This window comes from Sceloporus occidentalis, unplaced genomic scaffold, assembly GCF_023333645.1.
Source record: "Sceloporus occidentalis isolate IW3139 unplaced genomic scaffold, rSceOcc1.0.p SCAF_3, whole genome shotgun sequence".
Classification (NCBI taxonomy): domain Eukaryota; kingdom Metazoa; phylum Chordata; class Lepidosauria; order Squamata; family Phrynosomatidae; genus Sceloporus; species Sceloporus occidentalis.
In genome coordinates, this window is record NW_028316983.1 from 139,627,511 (window position 1) to 139,644,221 (window position 16,711).

Sequence of the window (16,711 nt, forward strand, 5' to 3'; positions counted from 1 at the left end):
TAGCTTTAAATCAGCAGAGTAGTAGAAACATGTCCTTGTCTAACTATGCTTCTCTAAGAACTGAGATGGACTCAAAAACAGCACAAGTAGCTTGAGGTTAAACCAAAGTTTACTAATGGCTTGAATCTACATATGCATAGAGGTTATAACCTAACCTAGCTAATGAATAGTTCAGGTAAAGAAGAAATCTTTATCTCACCATATTTCCAAAAAATGTTGAGAGAGGAAGAAGATGGGGAGCACAACAGGGCGAGAGAAAAGTTTTGTGTGAGAGAGAACTTCCCAAAATAGGGACTGACCTGAATCACATGGTTTGTTTACCAATTTGCAAAGTCATTGCCCTGTATTTCAGTAGGAGCAAATGTGATGTTTGAATGAGGAGGGAGAAAGCAGAGTTTGTATGCAGGAAAATCCTAGCTATCTGAGGAGGGGAAGAGAGAATGCTAAAATCTTCCAAGGATTTACAACAGGATACATAGCATAGATGATAATACAAAGACAAGACTCCACCAGAAACCCAGATGCTGACTCTGATCCCATATCTACTCTGGGAACAATATTACAGGGGACAATTAATTAATTAATTAATTAATTAATTTCATTTATATCTCACCTTTCTCCCCAGAGGGACCCAAGGCAGCTCACAGATAAAAATTTTAAAATTGCAATGGATTTCAAACAATTAAAACATCTATATATAAAATCACATATAAAATCACAATATATACACAACATAAAACATAATATAACATCAAATATACACAAGTTAAAAACAGATGAGAAACTCTCCTGCTCCATAAAGCCACCTTGTTATGCATTATATCCACAAAGACTGCCAACACAAAAATGTTTTTACTTGACAGCGAAAGGCCAGCAGGGAAGGGGACCAGCCTGGCTTCCTGAGGAAAGGTATTCCAGAGGGTGGGAGCAGCCACTGAGAAGACTCTCTGTTGTGCCCTCACCAGGTGAGCCTGTGATCTTGGTGGGACCAAGAGAAAGCCTTCTCTTGCAGATCTTAGGGCTCTTGCAGGTTCATATGTGGATATACGGTCTCTCAAACAGTCTGGACCCAAGCCGTGCTGGACTTTACAGGTCATGAGCCAGTAGCCAGTGGAGCTGTTTAAACAAGAGAGTTATATGCTTCCTGTAACTGGCCCCGGTCAGCATTCTGGCTGCAGCGTTTTGAACCTGCTGAAGTTTCCAGACAGTTTACAAAGGTAGTCCCACGCAGAGTGCATTGCAGTAGTCCAAATGGGATGTAATCAAGGCATATGTCACTGTAACTAGATCTGACATCTCAAGGAACGGGTGCAGCTGGCGCACAAGTTTATGCTGTGCAAATGCACTCCTGGCCACTGCTGAGACCTGGGCATCCAGGCTCAGAGTGGAGTCCAGGAACACACCCAAGCTGCCAGCCTGAGATTTCAGGGGGAGTGTGACCCCATCCAGCACTGGCAAAGCCCCAATTCCCTGATCTGCCTTACAACTGACCAGAAGCACCGCTGTCTTTTATGAATTAAGCTTCAATTTGTTTGCCCTAATCCAGTGCATTACTGACAGCAAACATTGTTTCAGTAGAGAGATAGCTTCCTTGGAATCAATGGAAAGGAGAGATAGAGTTGGGTGTCATCAGTATACTTGTGACACCTCACTCCAAAACTCTGGATGATCGCTCCCCGCGGTTTCATGTAGATGATGAATAACATTGGGGACAGAACGGAACCTGGACCGTATCAATGGCAGATCAGCAGTTCGAGGCCTAGGCACTGAGTGACAGAGTGGGCTCTCATTGCTAGTCCCACCTTCTGAAAAATTAGCAGTTTGAAAGAATGTAAAAATGCAAGTAGATAAATACATACCACTTTGGTGGGAAGGTAACAGCAATTTGTGCAATCATGCCAGCTACGTGATCACAGGGTTATCTTTGACCACACTGACTTTTTGGCTTGGTAACGGACATGAGCACCACCCCCTACAGTCAGTCATAACTAGATAATCTTGTCAAGGGAAAACCTTTACCTTAACCTTTACTTAGGAAAATTCCCTTTCAAGGTAGGCTTGCTGGGGCCAAACCTAGTATCTCCAAGGAGATTTTTGTATTTGACCAGGCTTCCAAGCATGCAATACACTGCTTTTAAAACTGCTAACAAGATTTTGCTGATTCCACTGGGTTTTATTGTTCACATTGGATTGTTTGATTTGTTTTACTGTTTCTGGTGTTTTAATTTACATTCCATTATTCAGGTCACACTAGCATATGGTTTTGTGATTATTGTACATTGCCCTGGGGAAGCTGCCATATTTCTGGGTGGAAGAGAAACAGGTAGCAGAGATGCCAGGCACCTTGGGAAACTGGCACTCATCAAAACATTTATTGCTGGTGCCAAAACCAAGGAAGGAAAGCAGGAAGACAAGACAGAACACCCCACCCACTCTTGTCTCACAATAGCTACTGCCAAAAGAAAATTGGGCATCACAAACAGCTACCCATTAAGGTGGTTATGGGCTCATGAGGTGACTTCAGGACTCCACGACAGAAACTTTGTATGGAGATGAGCAAATATTTTTCAGAGCATTCTCCACTCTTAATTAACATTAATAGTTGGGAGGCCTCAAGCATATGAAATAGTTAAAGTGTAACAATGATCAAGTTGTGTTTTTAAACACAATTAAAGATTAATGAGCTAATATTTTCAAGAGAAGTCTCACTCTGACTAACCTGAATGTAGCTGGAAACAGAAGAGAGGAATACCAGGAAATATGTCTGGAAATCTTTACTATGTTCTGTTTTTAGGAATATAATATTCAGCCAAATTGTGTGTATCAAATTAAAGATGACATGATAATTCCCTTCCCTTTAAACTGAATACTTGGATTAGCTTATACAGGAAGAAACAGACCTGATAAGAGAACACGTTTTATATCAAAATGGTTCATAATAAGCTGGTAGATTTAAAGCTATAAAATCTTTGTAATTATATTTCAGCTTTATTTTTTTACACAAAGCAGTATCAACATGCACAAGAATTAAGTTTAGAAAATATAGATTTCTATTAAAATCATCATCTCCTGCTTAAACATTGAGAAAAACCTTCAGTCTAGGTACCTATTTAAAAATCTTTCTGAATACAGCAATAGTATTACTGAAGACTTTCACTTTAGTGAGGCTTTAAAAATCAAAGTCTAAAAGATACATGGGGTAGGAAGAACAGAACTAAGGCAGAGAGCGGAAACATTCAGATAATAGGAAGAGCTGTCCAATCCACATCTCATTTACAGATAGGAGAGGAGAGTACATCATGGTCAGGTCCTTCAAATTTCCCCATCAGATTGGCCATTAGACACTTTCTAGGAGAAAAAGAGCAGAAACTGCTACTGTGCTTTTGCTTCTTCTCTTGACCTGGACTTCTTTAGCACTGGTGTGGCCTCTTTGCAATAAGCAAAACAATAAAGCAAAAACGGAGGAAAGGAGAGTGTACGAGTGTGGGTTCTATTATTTTATTCCTGGCCAGAGCATAAAGGAGGCAACAGTAAAGAAGAGGTGTTGGGACAGAGAGGTTCTCCTCTCTGTTCCAACATCATCACAAACATCGTTGGTGGGGATGCGAGAGAGGACCTTCTCGGTGGCTGCCCCTAGATTCTGGAACTCCCTGATCTCCTAGGGAGATCAGAATGGCTCCCTCCTTGATAGCCTCCTGCCGGCAGGTTAAAACCTATCTGATCACACAGGCTCTTAAGGAATTGTTATAAGGACAGGCTGGGATGTTGCACCATTTCAAATTTTTTTTAAAATATATAGTGTGTGTGTGTGTGTGTGTGTGTGTGTGTGTGTGTGTGTGTGTGTATACTCTGTGTGTGTGTGTGTATATATATATATATATAGAGAGAGAGAGAAAGAGAGAGAAAGAGAGAGAGAGAGGTTTATCTTTTTAAAATGTGTTTTATTCTTTTACTAACCATCTGTTTTAATATTGTAATAATTTAATTGCTTTTTAATGTACTTTTTTGGTGTGTTTTAACTATACTTTTTTTAATGTTGTGAAGCCGCTCTGACTCTTAATTCTGGGAAAAGAGCGGGATAGAAATAAATATAATAAATATAACAAATAAATAAAGAAGCTAGCCAGCAATCTATGCAAATCTGCATAGGAGTAAACTCTAGTAAATAAACTTTGAATTCTAGGCTCTGGCTACAGATTCTGGCTGAAGATTTCAAGGGAAAATATCATTCACCAATTTGGAGAACCATCTGGCATTTGTGGCAGTATTTCAAAAGACAAAATGAAACAAACAATCATGGCATGTTTACTATTAGATAAATTGTTTTTGGTAACTAAAAAAACCCAATTTTGTCCTCACAAGAAAAACGCATTAAGCATCTCTGAGCAGTTACAAACAGTGATAAAGGGTTGGGAAAGAGAAAGTACTTAAGCATCACTTCTATATTACACATTTTTATTCCATACAAAGGGGAAAATGTAAATCTCTATTATACTGAATAAGAATGCATGCATTTATGGAGGCATTAAATTGGGTACTCACGTTAGTCCAAGTAATTTTTTTATCAGGTTTGTTGGACAAACTGTTTGCCTTATTTATTACTATGAATAGAACTACATATTTCTGCCAATGGAATGACTATGGAGACAATTATAATCAGAAGACCTTTTTTGCACAATACAGAAGTCCTATACTTGGTAAAGTTGGCTACATAAGAGCCTGTGTCTCTTATCAGATGTTTATTTATTACATATTCACAATCCTAACAGCAGAGAAAAAAGTGTCCAGTAAAAACCTGCCTCTTGTAATATAACTATGGGTGAGATAACAACATGTTACGCATTATTTGTTCTTCCATTTCTGTTTCACTCCACCTCATATCAAATGGTACCTATGCTTCACATCTTTACCTCTTTTCAACAGCCATAGCACCACACCTAATATTCAGCTTTTTAGCATTAGTGGCTGTTAATGAGCACACTGTGTCAATGCATTAATACATAAAAAGATACATATATAAAGGTATATATTGAAATTGATTTTTTGTAAATCAGGGAACAAAAGAAAATATGAAAACTTTTCAAGTATGTAAAAAGAAATGCCTCACACAAAAATGTGTCCCTGAAACCCAACTTCCATAAGCAATGGTTTTCTGGCACAAAACACAGGTTTTTAAATAATCCTTGGCTGCTACAGAAAGGCTCTTGCCTCCTGCTGTGAAAGATGCCAGCAAAGGAATCTGGAGTGATAGATAAAACTACTTTGCATATGGATTCTCAGAGAACTTTAAACATAGAGAAACAGAGCCAAGAGGTCAAGTGATTTTCAAAAGCAACACAGCAGGCTAGCAGCATACAGAGACACCCCAATGCCTTTGCCACATGAGTACCACATTAGACGTGTCTAGAAAGCATGCTCTTAAAATATGTCCACTTTGCTTGTTACTTCCAAATTTCCTGTTGCAAACAAATCTGTTTCTTAAAATAACATTGGCTGGATCTTGTCCAAATTATGTAAAAAGCTTCTACCAGAATGGTGTCTCATTAATTTCAGTTACAGAGAGTCAAGCATTTGATTAAATTCCACATTCAAATCAATAGTATTTAAAATAAGTTTCCATTTTAGCTGCACCATGTGGACTATCAAGAGAACACACTAGTCTCTCAAACGCAACCTGGATGCATGAGTCTTCAAATTGAAGACATGTTTTTCCATTTGATGCAACATCATGTATAACTCTACAAATGTAACTCAAATGCATGCAACTGGAGTATAGTGGTGAAAGCTGACACTTTCTAGATACTTTGTGTTCACATGAGGAAAATACTCAGAGCTTTTAAATGGGAGCACAAACATATTTGTCAGTAATAAAATTTATAGTGTAAACCAAGAGGTCTGTAAGTACAGGATAACTACAGAGTGAAATGTTGAAATGAGAACAACATAATGGAAGCTGAGACACCTATGGAAGCAAAAAGTCTTTGGTATTTATTCCATCACTTATGGACTGCAGACCTCTCCCACTTCAAGTCTGGCTTTCCTTAAGTACTAGGTCAAAGACATGTGTCAAAAACCAGATAGCTCACCAACACACAAAACTACCCTGTCCTACTTCTCTAAACTAACAATGCCTATGTTTTTCAGTACATGGATGACAGTCTGGTCATAATTATACAAGTTTTACCACACACACACTTAAGGGTTTCCAACTTGGATATTTAGAAAATTTATGTCCTAATTGGCATACCCATCACAATTCTTAAAAACCAAAAATAAAATAAAAAGGAAAAAAATATGTGGGACCAGTGGTATACCAAGATTAATTTCAAATCTGTTTAAGGAAAGTAAGAAAAATGCATATTTCAATTAATATTTCAGTCACAAATCATAACAACATGCCAAAAAAATCTAAACAATTTTGAAACACAGTTTATACTTTAGGTGCTTAAGGAAGCATTCGGTAAAGTTCATCTGCACAACAAACAGTGATAGTTCATTTGGAATCCTTTGCATTTACTTACTTGTTCTTTAACTGAAGCCAGAATTGCAGATGTGGTCTCTGTTTCAGATCCATCTCCATTGGATGTATTCAGGACAGGGCTAAGGGAACTTGTCTTGTCAGAGGACGATGGTTGGTCTGGCACAGGCATAGCTCCTGTAACAGGAAAACAATATAAATTGTATATTTCGTTTGGTCAAGAATTCAGAATGCATAGAAATAGCTGACTTGTTTTTAAGGAAAGTAATGCTCTTACATTTGCAGAACAAATTTGCTTCTTTCTGATGATTGCCTGGACATACTCCTCCCCCATTCCCCATGCTCTCATATGTTTTATGAAGAGGCTTGGTAAACATCAGATTTCCTTCTCTGCTACTACAACAATGATATAGGAGTCCAGATTCAAATAAAAATACAACTGTTCCCAATAATTTCTGCAGTCTATCTTTGTAGCAGAAGACTACTGCATCACATCAGAAACATCTTTTGAAAATACCTTTTATCACCAAAACATAAATGCTATTAATGTATTGTCTTTGTACTATCTTTTTTCTATAGGAACTGGGAGAAATATATAGAGGTTATGCCAATTATTACTGCAACTTTGGCTACACTGTGAGATAGAGGTTACCCCATGGTGAAACTTAAGGTTGAACAGATATGTGAACAAAAATCTTTAAGTATGATACTTTGTCCATTACATCACACTGCTTCATACAGCTTGAGGGACTAATACACAAACACAGAAGTCCAATATCTCTGAGTGTGTGGAACCAGTTGGGATCATAACCTTACAGATTTACTTATGCCATAAATCAAAGCAATATGTATAGACATTCAAAACTTTGAGCACTTAACCATTTATTATTCCTCTGAAATCATTGCAATCATGTTTATCAGTCAAATAATTATTTGCCCATATTTTTCTGTTCCCCTCCTTCCACCACCACCCTCTTCCAATTCCTCCTGCTCCTATAAAGCTGCAATGTGTTAATTTCCTTGAGGATACAGAAATCGGGAAATTAAATCACACATGTAGCCAGCAGGACTTTAAATTTTAATACCCTGTTTCCCCGAAAATAAAACATATGCATAAAATAAACTGTAGCAGGATTTTAAAGCATTTGCGCAATATAAGCCATACCCTGAAAATAAGACATAGTGATAGGCCTGGTGCGGGATGGAAGGAGGCAGAAAAGAGTGGAAAGATTGGTCCAATGGTTCTAAAGAAAATGGAGTCGCAAGAAATTCAGGATGGAATTCTGGGTTTGGAGAGTCATGATGATGTTCCAGAAGAAGACAACTTAACTATATTTGAATAAATGTAGATTGTTGTAAAAATAAAAATAAAAAAAAGACACCCCCTGAAAACAAGCCATAGTGTGCCTTCTTGAGGAAAAATAAATATAAGACAGTGTCTTATTTTCAGGGAAACACGGTCTTACCTCATGGTAGTACCTGCCTCTCTTTTCTAACAGGTGTCATATAATCAAGAGGTAAAAATGGTATCAGAACAGGCTCCTTCAGCTCCAATTTTGCACATAGATAAGGTTGGTGATACTGATGGTACTGAGGAGAACAACTACTACTGGGACTGTGTGAGGGAAACAGAGCAAGAGAAAGAAAAAAAGGATTCTCCTGTTTCTTTTTCTCTCTCCCCCCCCCCCCCCATATGTGTGCACACACATACACACATTCTATTGGTTAAGAAAGAATGACATTAAATAATTCCTCATTGGGATTTTTATGGCCTTTTAATATCTTTTTTCTTAATACCAAATGTATTAAAGTAGCAGGTTGCTAGTCCTTAAAAGACTTAAGAATGCTTTGAATATATTTTCCCACCAAGTGCCCTAATCAGTATCCCCAACAAATTTACTGACATACATTATATTTGACATAGATATATTACATGATTTGATATATTATACTTGATTTTGAGTTTGTGTAATGGGCATGAAAATTGATCTTTAGCTAATTTTTGTCACACTTGCAAAAAAACTAATAAAACTAGAAGTCTTCCTTTAGTTTAGCAGAGGAGATGCAGACCCAACTGCACATCCTGAAGTACATGTGTATATGGGGGTTGGGATCCCACCTCTCATACCAACACTTTAAATATTTCAGTGGAAGACATCAACCAACACCAAAGATGACTCCTGCTTTCACTGGTCAGGGAGGTCATCTAGGAATTTAAGGTGAGGCGGAAATAATACTCTGGATATACAGTAAACCTTAGTATCTGCTGGGGTATGGTTCCAGGATCCCTGGGGGATATCAAAATCTGTAAATGTTCAAGTCCAATTAAATACAGAGATGGTAAAATAGTATCCCTTATATAAAATGGCAAATTCAAAGTTAGTATTTTTTAAAAATATTTATTTATTTATTTATTTATTTATTATAATATTTTCAAGGTTGGATCTGTGGATATAGAGAGCCAACTGTATAAGCTCTGTTTCTTTCTTTTATGTTCTTCGAGTGTGCCACAGAATATTCTGAGATGTTTGGAGTGAGTAACAAGCTGCCTAAGGGCTAGAAAAGTCACTCCACACAAGTTGGTTCTGTTCCTGGAAGATGTTTTGCTTGCTACAGGGACATCACTAGGGGTGTGTGGAATGGGCAGGTCACCCTTGATGGGAGATACCATTGGTCCCCAAACATCTTCCTTTTGACAGAAGCAGGATATAGTGTTCACCTGTGTGTCTTTAAAAAGATGGAGATCGGTCAAAGAGATGGTGTGAGTGGGGCATGGCTCAGTTGGAGGAGAAAGGAGAGTCCTGAGGTTTTTTTTTTTAAAGAAGTAAAACTTAAAATTTGTAATCTTACCAAATTTTCACTTTAATCACATGAAACTATGTACACATGAACACATTTAGGCTGTGCATATGATTTTGTAATTTAAAGGTATAATTTTAATTGTGCTAGTTGTTCATGTCACTATTGCCATTGCATTCAGTGATATACAGGAATTATGATTTATGAGTAACATTAGTACAAAAAATATTACTAAGAATACTGTATAGTGTGATATGGGAGGGAGGGAGTCAATGGGGGAGTGGCATAGGGTGACACCAACCCTAGTGACGTTGCTGACTTGTTGACCTATGCAAATTGTATTTGGATACATCCTTCCTCAAGCTTCATATTTTGAGATTTTTATTTAATTCAGCTTTGCTTAGAGTTGCTAATGTGGCTGCTATGGTAGCAGGTGCCTTTCATTTCTGACTTGGGTCAGAATACCAGTTGTATTGTCTCAATGTGGAAAAAATGATCTTGCCATAGCAATTCAAGCCAATATGTCCAGCTGTAGACTCTATGCACTCACCAGCTCATTTCATGGGATGCCTGATAGATTTCACATTTAAGCATTCAATACACATATGTTTCCTAGAAGACAGACACATGCCTTATACAGGAACCTGTGACCAACAGACAAATTATATGATCACTCAGAATATGTACTATGTGCAGCAAGTTTTATATATCTTTGCTAAGGGGTTGGTTTCTTAACAGAACATTTCATGCCATTTCAATTAATTTTCACATCATTACCAAACATTGTCTATATAATTTTGAAGTGATGATAACTTCCTCTGACATGAAAATTGTATGTCCTACAAAGAATAGGAAATGAAAATAACTACATCCTGGAAAGCTTTACGATGTGATGATGAGAATGGCAAGTATAATGAGTCTCAGTTATTTAGAGTAGTAATTCCAAAATCCCTTTAAACAAAAACAATGAAACAATTCTGGAACATAAAATCTCTCCTTAAACCCTACAACACAGCATGTTGTTCCAGTTATTCCTTATTTTCATATATTTGAAAGCAGATGAAACCTCAAACCTTGAGAATATGTTCCATTTGGTATTTTAAAAGTACATAGAAATATTTCCAAATTACCATATCAAATAAATTGCTACATGCATCGACTTTGTAAAATCTGATTATCCACATCATAATGACAGCCTTTCAAAATATAACCGTGAAAATGTGATGCCAATTCCTTTTTCAGATAAACATATAAGCAAGCTTAGTTATTGGAAAGAAGGTTAAGCAATAAAGAAAAATCACTTTTGATTTTTATATAGCAAAGTTCTTATTTTTTGTACAGTTGTCATCACTGAAGCTGTCTGAAGACTTCAGATAATCCTTGGTTTTAATGGGTTTTTTATGTTGTAAGATTGCTGTTCAGGATTTTTAAATCAAAGTTTAGTTCAGTGGAACATTTCTGAATGAAGAATATTGCAGCTATGCAATCACTGGCTGATGGATAAACAAAGAATAGAGATACAGAATAAATAAAGTCAAAATCATGAAAAATCAAAGCTCATAATTGCACAGTCAAAATGGTTTTTAAAAATGGCACAGGTTTCATAGTTAGTAACACTGTCATGGCATGGAGAAAGATGGGATGAAGAGATAGTAATTATCTATGGTCCAATAAATAAAAAGTAAAAAATAAAATACAAATACAAATACAGAGATCACCATGTTGCTCCAAAACAAAGTGAAACACTCACTCTGGGCCAAAACAGATGGCCCTTTTGTGGTGCCGTCTGGGTAGTTTTGGAGCACAGCCTTTATATGCCACACATCCTAAAACTGCCCTGAAGCTGCCCTGGCCATTTACACATAGGCGGCGTCAAGGTGCTCTGGTGGCATGGTGTTTATACGTCACATGCCACCAGAATCTTAAAGCCAGCATTTGGCCGCGGTGGGGTGAGAAAAGCCAGCTTTTTGCTGGCTGAAAAGGAGCCACTCCTTTTTTTGACCAGGAAAAAGGCAGACTGGGGCTGTGCTATGTGTCCACCATGGCTCTAATCCATGGAAGGGGAGGCTACAAGCTGTCCCTTCTGCCAGTCTGTTTCACCCTATATCAATACCAGCTATAGTTCCACGAATAATGGCCAAGCTTTTGAGACCTCTAGAGCAATTCAACAAGCCAATTATTTTTTTTAAAAAATAGGTCTATACATTTGGATCCCATGCTTTTGAGACAGCTTCCCCTAACCTGTCAACACCCAGATGTGCCACAATTTCGTGGCACCAATCTTATTATGGACTTTGTATTCCATGTGATGGAGGAAAGCAACTTTGACAAAAGGAGATTTTTAAAAAAATCCAATAGCAAAATGTTCTTCCCTGAATTCAAGAGGGACAAACTCTTTGTCATTCTCTGCTAATCTAATGGTTTTGCCTCAGACAAAGAATCAATTAATGAACGAATGATAACTCAACAAATTAAACAATTTCATTTAGTAGGGTTGTTTTGGGGGGTTTTGCTATTAAATTGAACTAATTTTGAAACTCAAATTCCAAGCTCTGCCTTAGAAGGGATGGCAGGTCTTCACTGTAAGAATGGATATACATAAAGGCTTAAATGCAACATAACACAATAGCATACGAATGTTTAGCATTCTACAATTATCTCCAGTGCCAAAACCACACAGGGAATTTTTTAATCCTCTGAAGCCACCAAAAAACAAAACAACAAAAACAACCCCTCCCCCCCCCCCCCCAATAATCATAGATACCTACTAGAAGTACAGTGTTGGATACAACTCAATGCAAGCCAGTTGTAAAGACAATTCATTAATGGTGATGTTACATCTTTATTTTCTAAGTTGCCACCTCTACTCCATAATACCCATTCAGTGGTGGCACCAATGATATTCCAGCATTCAAATGTGCTCACGGGCTGCAAAAGGTTGAGAACACTTGCTTTTACAGGAAATATTAAGAAATAAATTAAAAACAAGAGAAAAAAGGAAGAAAATAAACACCATTACTTCTTCCATACGGGCTCTGTTCCCTAATTCAAAATCAAAGTCATGAGCAATAAGATAACTATTCCTGGATTCTTGGTTATTATGATAAACTTCAAGTTATTTGCTAGATGCACACATTCATTTGCAAATGATATAATGAACACTGAATGTTAAGGCTTTGCCAGTGTTAATGAATGTAAAGATCCAATTACTAAAAAGCAATTGCTCTGAACTAATAACATCAGGAAAATCAAATAGGACTTTAATTAAACTATCACAATACAATAACAAAAACAATATAAACCCCTAGATATTTCCGCTAACATAAATTTATTCTTATTGCATAGCAGCCCTTTTTATCAATTATTACTTCACTAATTTGGAAATCAACATTCTGAATTGCACCTAAAATCACTGCAAAGCATATCAGACACACTTTAATTTGTGGGGCTTTTGTAAGCATTAGGCACTGGTCCAAAATATTATGTGTATTGAATCTACTTATCAACCATCCCCCAGTTATTCCTTTCCTCTCACTATGTTTAAAGATGCATCTTCCTGAAGCATTTTTTCCCTTGCTGCTGAACAAATTCTTGTTATTCAAAAAGAGGTGGTTGTTGTTTTTTGTTGGAAACCCTAGCAGATAAACTAAAGATCACTCAGAAATAAAATATTTTGATACTATGTATGTTCTTCCACTACCTGGGGCCAGAGAACCCATGTTGTCTCCCAATGCTGCTTCCCCAACTTCCACTATGCACCTCCCCACATTGTTTTACTCTGAATGACTTGTTTCAAATGGAGTGTTGTTGTTTTTCAAAGTGAAACATTTTTGCCGACAGGGCAAAAGAGGCAGCCTGAGGTGTTGCCACTTAGGTTATCTTTGGGGACCAGTCAAAGCAAGACATTTGAGACTTGGCAATACTATGCGGAGAACTATTGTGGCAATTTTTCTGCTGGAAAATTGAACAGAAAAGCAGTTGGCATACAGCCCACCAGTGTCTCGTTTTTAAGGGCTTTCTGACTATCCAAAATCTTGCCTCAGATGGAAAACTGTGCTGCTTCAGAGAGTTGTGCTAGTGTGCATTTTCCACAGCTAGACAGTACTCCTTAGAGAGGGATGAATGGGAGCCTGATGGGGGGGAGGAACCCCCTTTCTCACAATGTCTGACACCATCTGACACCGTCTGACACTGGGGGTTCACGTTGCTTAATGGGATGTTCAGTTATGATGTCATGAAATCACTATTAAACATGGTTTACTAGCATAACACATGTTCAGATTTGCTGGGTAATGCAGGCATTTTTATTTCAGATTTCCAAATAATCATAATCTGCCTGAAATGGAACAGACCTTTAATTGGAATTGCAGGTTCATTCCAGCCTACAAGCAAGATCTAACTCAAAGTACTGAAAGTATCATAGTAATCATCATGTCCTTCACTGTAGCAAGTCATAAGAATGCTCCACTGTTTTTATTTTCAAATCAAACAGTAGTACTTTCAATTGTGGAGAGAATGCTTCTGCAAAATGCACTTTTAAACCCTTTTTGGCTGCTATTGTTTCCCCTAAATTTGTGACTTTGTTGCATTTTAATAGCTGTTCTTTCTTCTGTCAGGATTAATAACACTAATAATCTCATTCAATCAGGAGTCTGTAATAAACAGGACATCATAATAATGCTATGAAACCAAAGGCCTGTAGTTCAGTGGTGCAGTATATAATTTTGCATGTACATAACCCCCTGTTCCATACCCACTTCCATGGTCCACTGCCAGTTAGTGTGAGCAAAAGTGAGCTACATTGACCAATGGTCCGACTTTGTACAAGGCAACTACCGTATATACTCAGCTATAAGTCAACCTCATGTATACATTGAGGGCAGGTTTGGGGGCCAAAAGTATGTATTTTGCCATGACCCGTGGATAAGTCAAGGGTAAAACTTGGAGGCTCCTTCAGTGTGTGTGTATGTGTGCACACAGCAAGAGGGACTCTAATGCTATTTGCTTCAGCGTTTCAACTTTGCTTTCACCCTTCACTCTGCAGACAGCATCCAGCATGGGCTGTTTGTTTAACAGTAATTAATCACCCAGGACTTTTTCTGCTTGGCACAAGAGAAAAAGGAACTGTCTCTCTCCATGGGGAAATTTGAAAGCGCTGCTATCACGCTACCATACTGACCTGTAAATAAGTCAGCCTGGGATTTTGGTGTCATTTTTGGGCAAATTTTTTTAGACTTATACATGGGTATATACAGTATATTCTTCTGGTGGAATGGCATTGTCATTGGGAGTTAACAAAGACAATTAAGAGAGAGATGTTTCTGGACCAATTACATGATAGGTCCCAACCAATTAGCATCACATAGAAAACAAGATACTATCACAAAGCAATGTGATAATTCAAATTTGGTCTGTGTGACAGAATCATGGCTGGAAATTAAAACCAACTGGAAATCAGAACAAAGAAATGTGATATAAATTAACTGATAATTAACTGGCAGAGGCAAACACTATTTTCACCTTTCTTTCTTTTTGAATAACCGCATTCTGAGGAGTTAAACATAAAATTATTCTAAGGCCTTTTCCAACAGAAATATTTCAATAGCATACTGCTTATCTTGAAAAAGTATTCAGATTCCCATGACAACTGAAGATAATCATGATTTAAATGTGTGATATAAAATGCAAGCAGCTTTCTAAATAAAACAGTTTATTAACTGTGGTTCTCTGTAGAATCCCAACCCAGTTCCTCTGGCGGCGATTTCATCAAGGTGCGGATAACATGGCATCATGACATGGTGCAGGCGACTGCAGCCAGTTTGTTGGCACAATATTATAAACCTTTTGAGGAGGACAATGTGAAAAGCTAATATATATAGTGGCAAGATTGGGTAGTGTACAGTGGCGTAGATCTTTCTCATTAGCTATATTTATTCTGTGCCAGGAGATCCTTCCAGTCCACCCTGCACTGCTTTGACATCTATTCCTCCATGTACCATCCCCCTTTCCCTTCTTCTTGACCAATTTGCTCTCTTATTTCTGAATCCCCAAACCCAAAACATATTATCATACACTGGCTGCACTTCCATAGCTTTTCAAAGTGGTGCAGTTTTTATAGCTTTTCAAAGTTTGTATTAAGAAAGAAATATCATTGGGGTAAATACTCTGATCTTGGAGGATAAGCAGTCAGCTCTGACTAATACTTGGATGGGAGTCAAATCTCATTTGAACAGCAGAATAAAAATGCATTCAGGTGCTTAGAATCTAAGCTAATACTGAAATAATAACTTATTAAAATGCATGAGAGAATAAAAATGCCATCATTTTGTGCCCATAAGAGTAGTCACTGCTAAACATGATTGGATAATGTGTCCCTCAACTGGGATGTCAAGAATAAAAACACCTGCACCTTTTCTTGCCACATGCTTGAACTCTGATGATGGAGTCAACTGGACAAACACCTGAACAGAATATTCTTCTCTCTGGGCAGCTCTCTGGACAGTTTGATGGAGGAGGAAGAGGAGAAGCTGCTTAAAGTGCCTTGGTGAAAGTGATGGGTGAAAAATGATGAACTGGTAACACATGCAGATCTCTTTAAACCAAAGATATACATTCATAGAACATGATTTCAGTCAAAAATCCTGGATGTTCTTTTAAAAACTATCTTCAAGGGCAGCTCACTTACAATGTACTGGAGTAGTCAAAGAAAGAAATTTTAAATAAAAAAATAATATGAAATATTTTCAATAAAATAAATATATTAAGAAATTACAATGTAGTGACTACAGCTAGACAGCTTCTATGGAAGGATCATAATTGGCTATAAGTTAGCCATTCATATCAGAGCATCTCATGTTACAACCCTCAATAGGTAAATCATCCTTGCTAAAAAAATTATTAGTCTGACTTATTATATTGTCAGCCTGAGGAACAGGAATTGTAAAATTGACACGTTGCAGTAGTTTGAGCATTGGACTATAACTCTGGAGACCAGAGTCTGAATCCTTGCATAGCCATGAAAAACCACTCAGACTAGGCAAGTCATAGTATTTCAGTCCCAGAGGAAGGCAAGGGCAAACCCCCCTGAAGAAACTTGCCAAGAAAACTCTGTGATAAGTTTGCCTTAGAGTGTCCTAAGTCAGAAACGACAACAACAAAGCCACTCTGGGAGACATTTTGGCTGAAGGGTGAGGTATAAATGCTCTAAATAAATAAATAAATAATCTTGATGTTATAACGAATAGAACTTTTCAACTTCACAACATTGGAAAGTTGAAATAACAAGAGGCACGAACAACTACTCTAATGTTCTCTTCATTTCAGACCATCACCTTCTGAACAAAATGTTAGCCAGTGGGAGGGCAAGCAAGAATAAATATAAACACCAAAGAAATGTCTGCCTACTTTTGCATTGCCACAGAAGTTGTCGCAGCT

General features: G+C 37.5%; 1 protein-coding gene across 8 annotated transcripts in view; it reads right to left on the minus strand.

Moving 5' to 3' along the window:
- Positions 1-16,711, minus strand: part of CTNND2 (catenin delta 2) — a 662,387-nt gene that overhangs the window by 545,703 nt on the left and 99,973 nt on the right. For all 8 annotated transcript variants that reach the window (XM_089516458.1, XM_089516456.1, XM_089516452.1 and 5 more), the window contains exon 2: positions 6,522-6,655. In XM_089516458.1, coding sequence (XP_089372584.1) covers positions 6,522-6,655 — 134 coding nt within the window. The remainder of the gene's footprint in view (positions 1-6,521; positions 6,656-16,711) is intronic.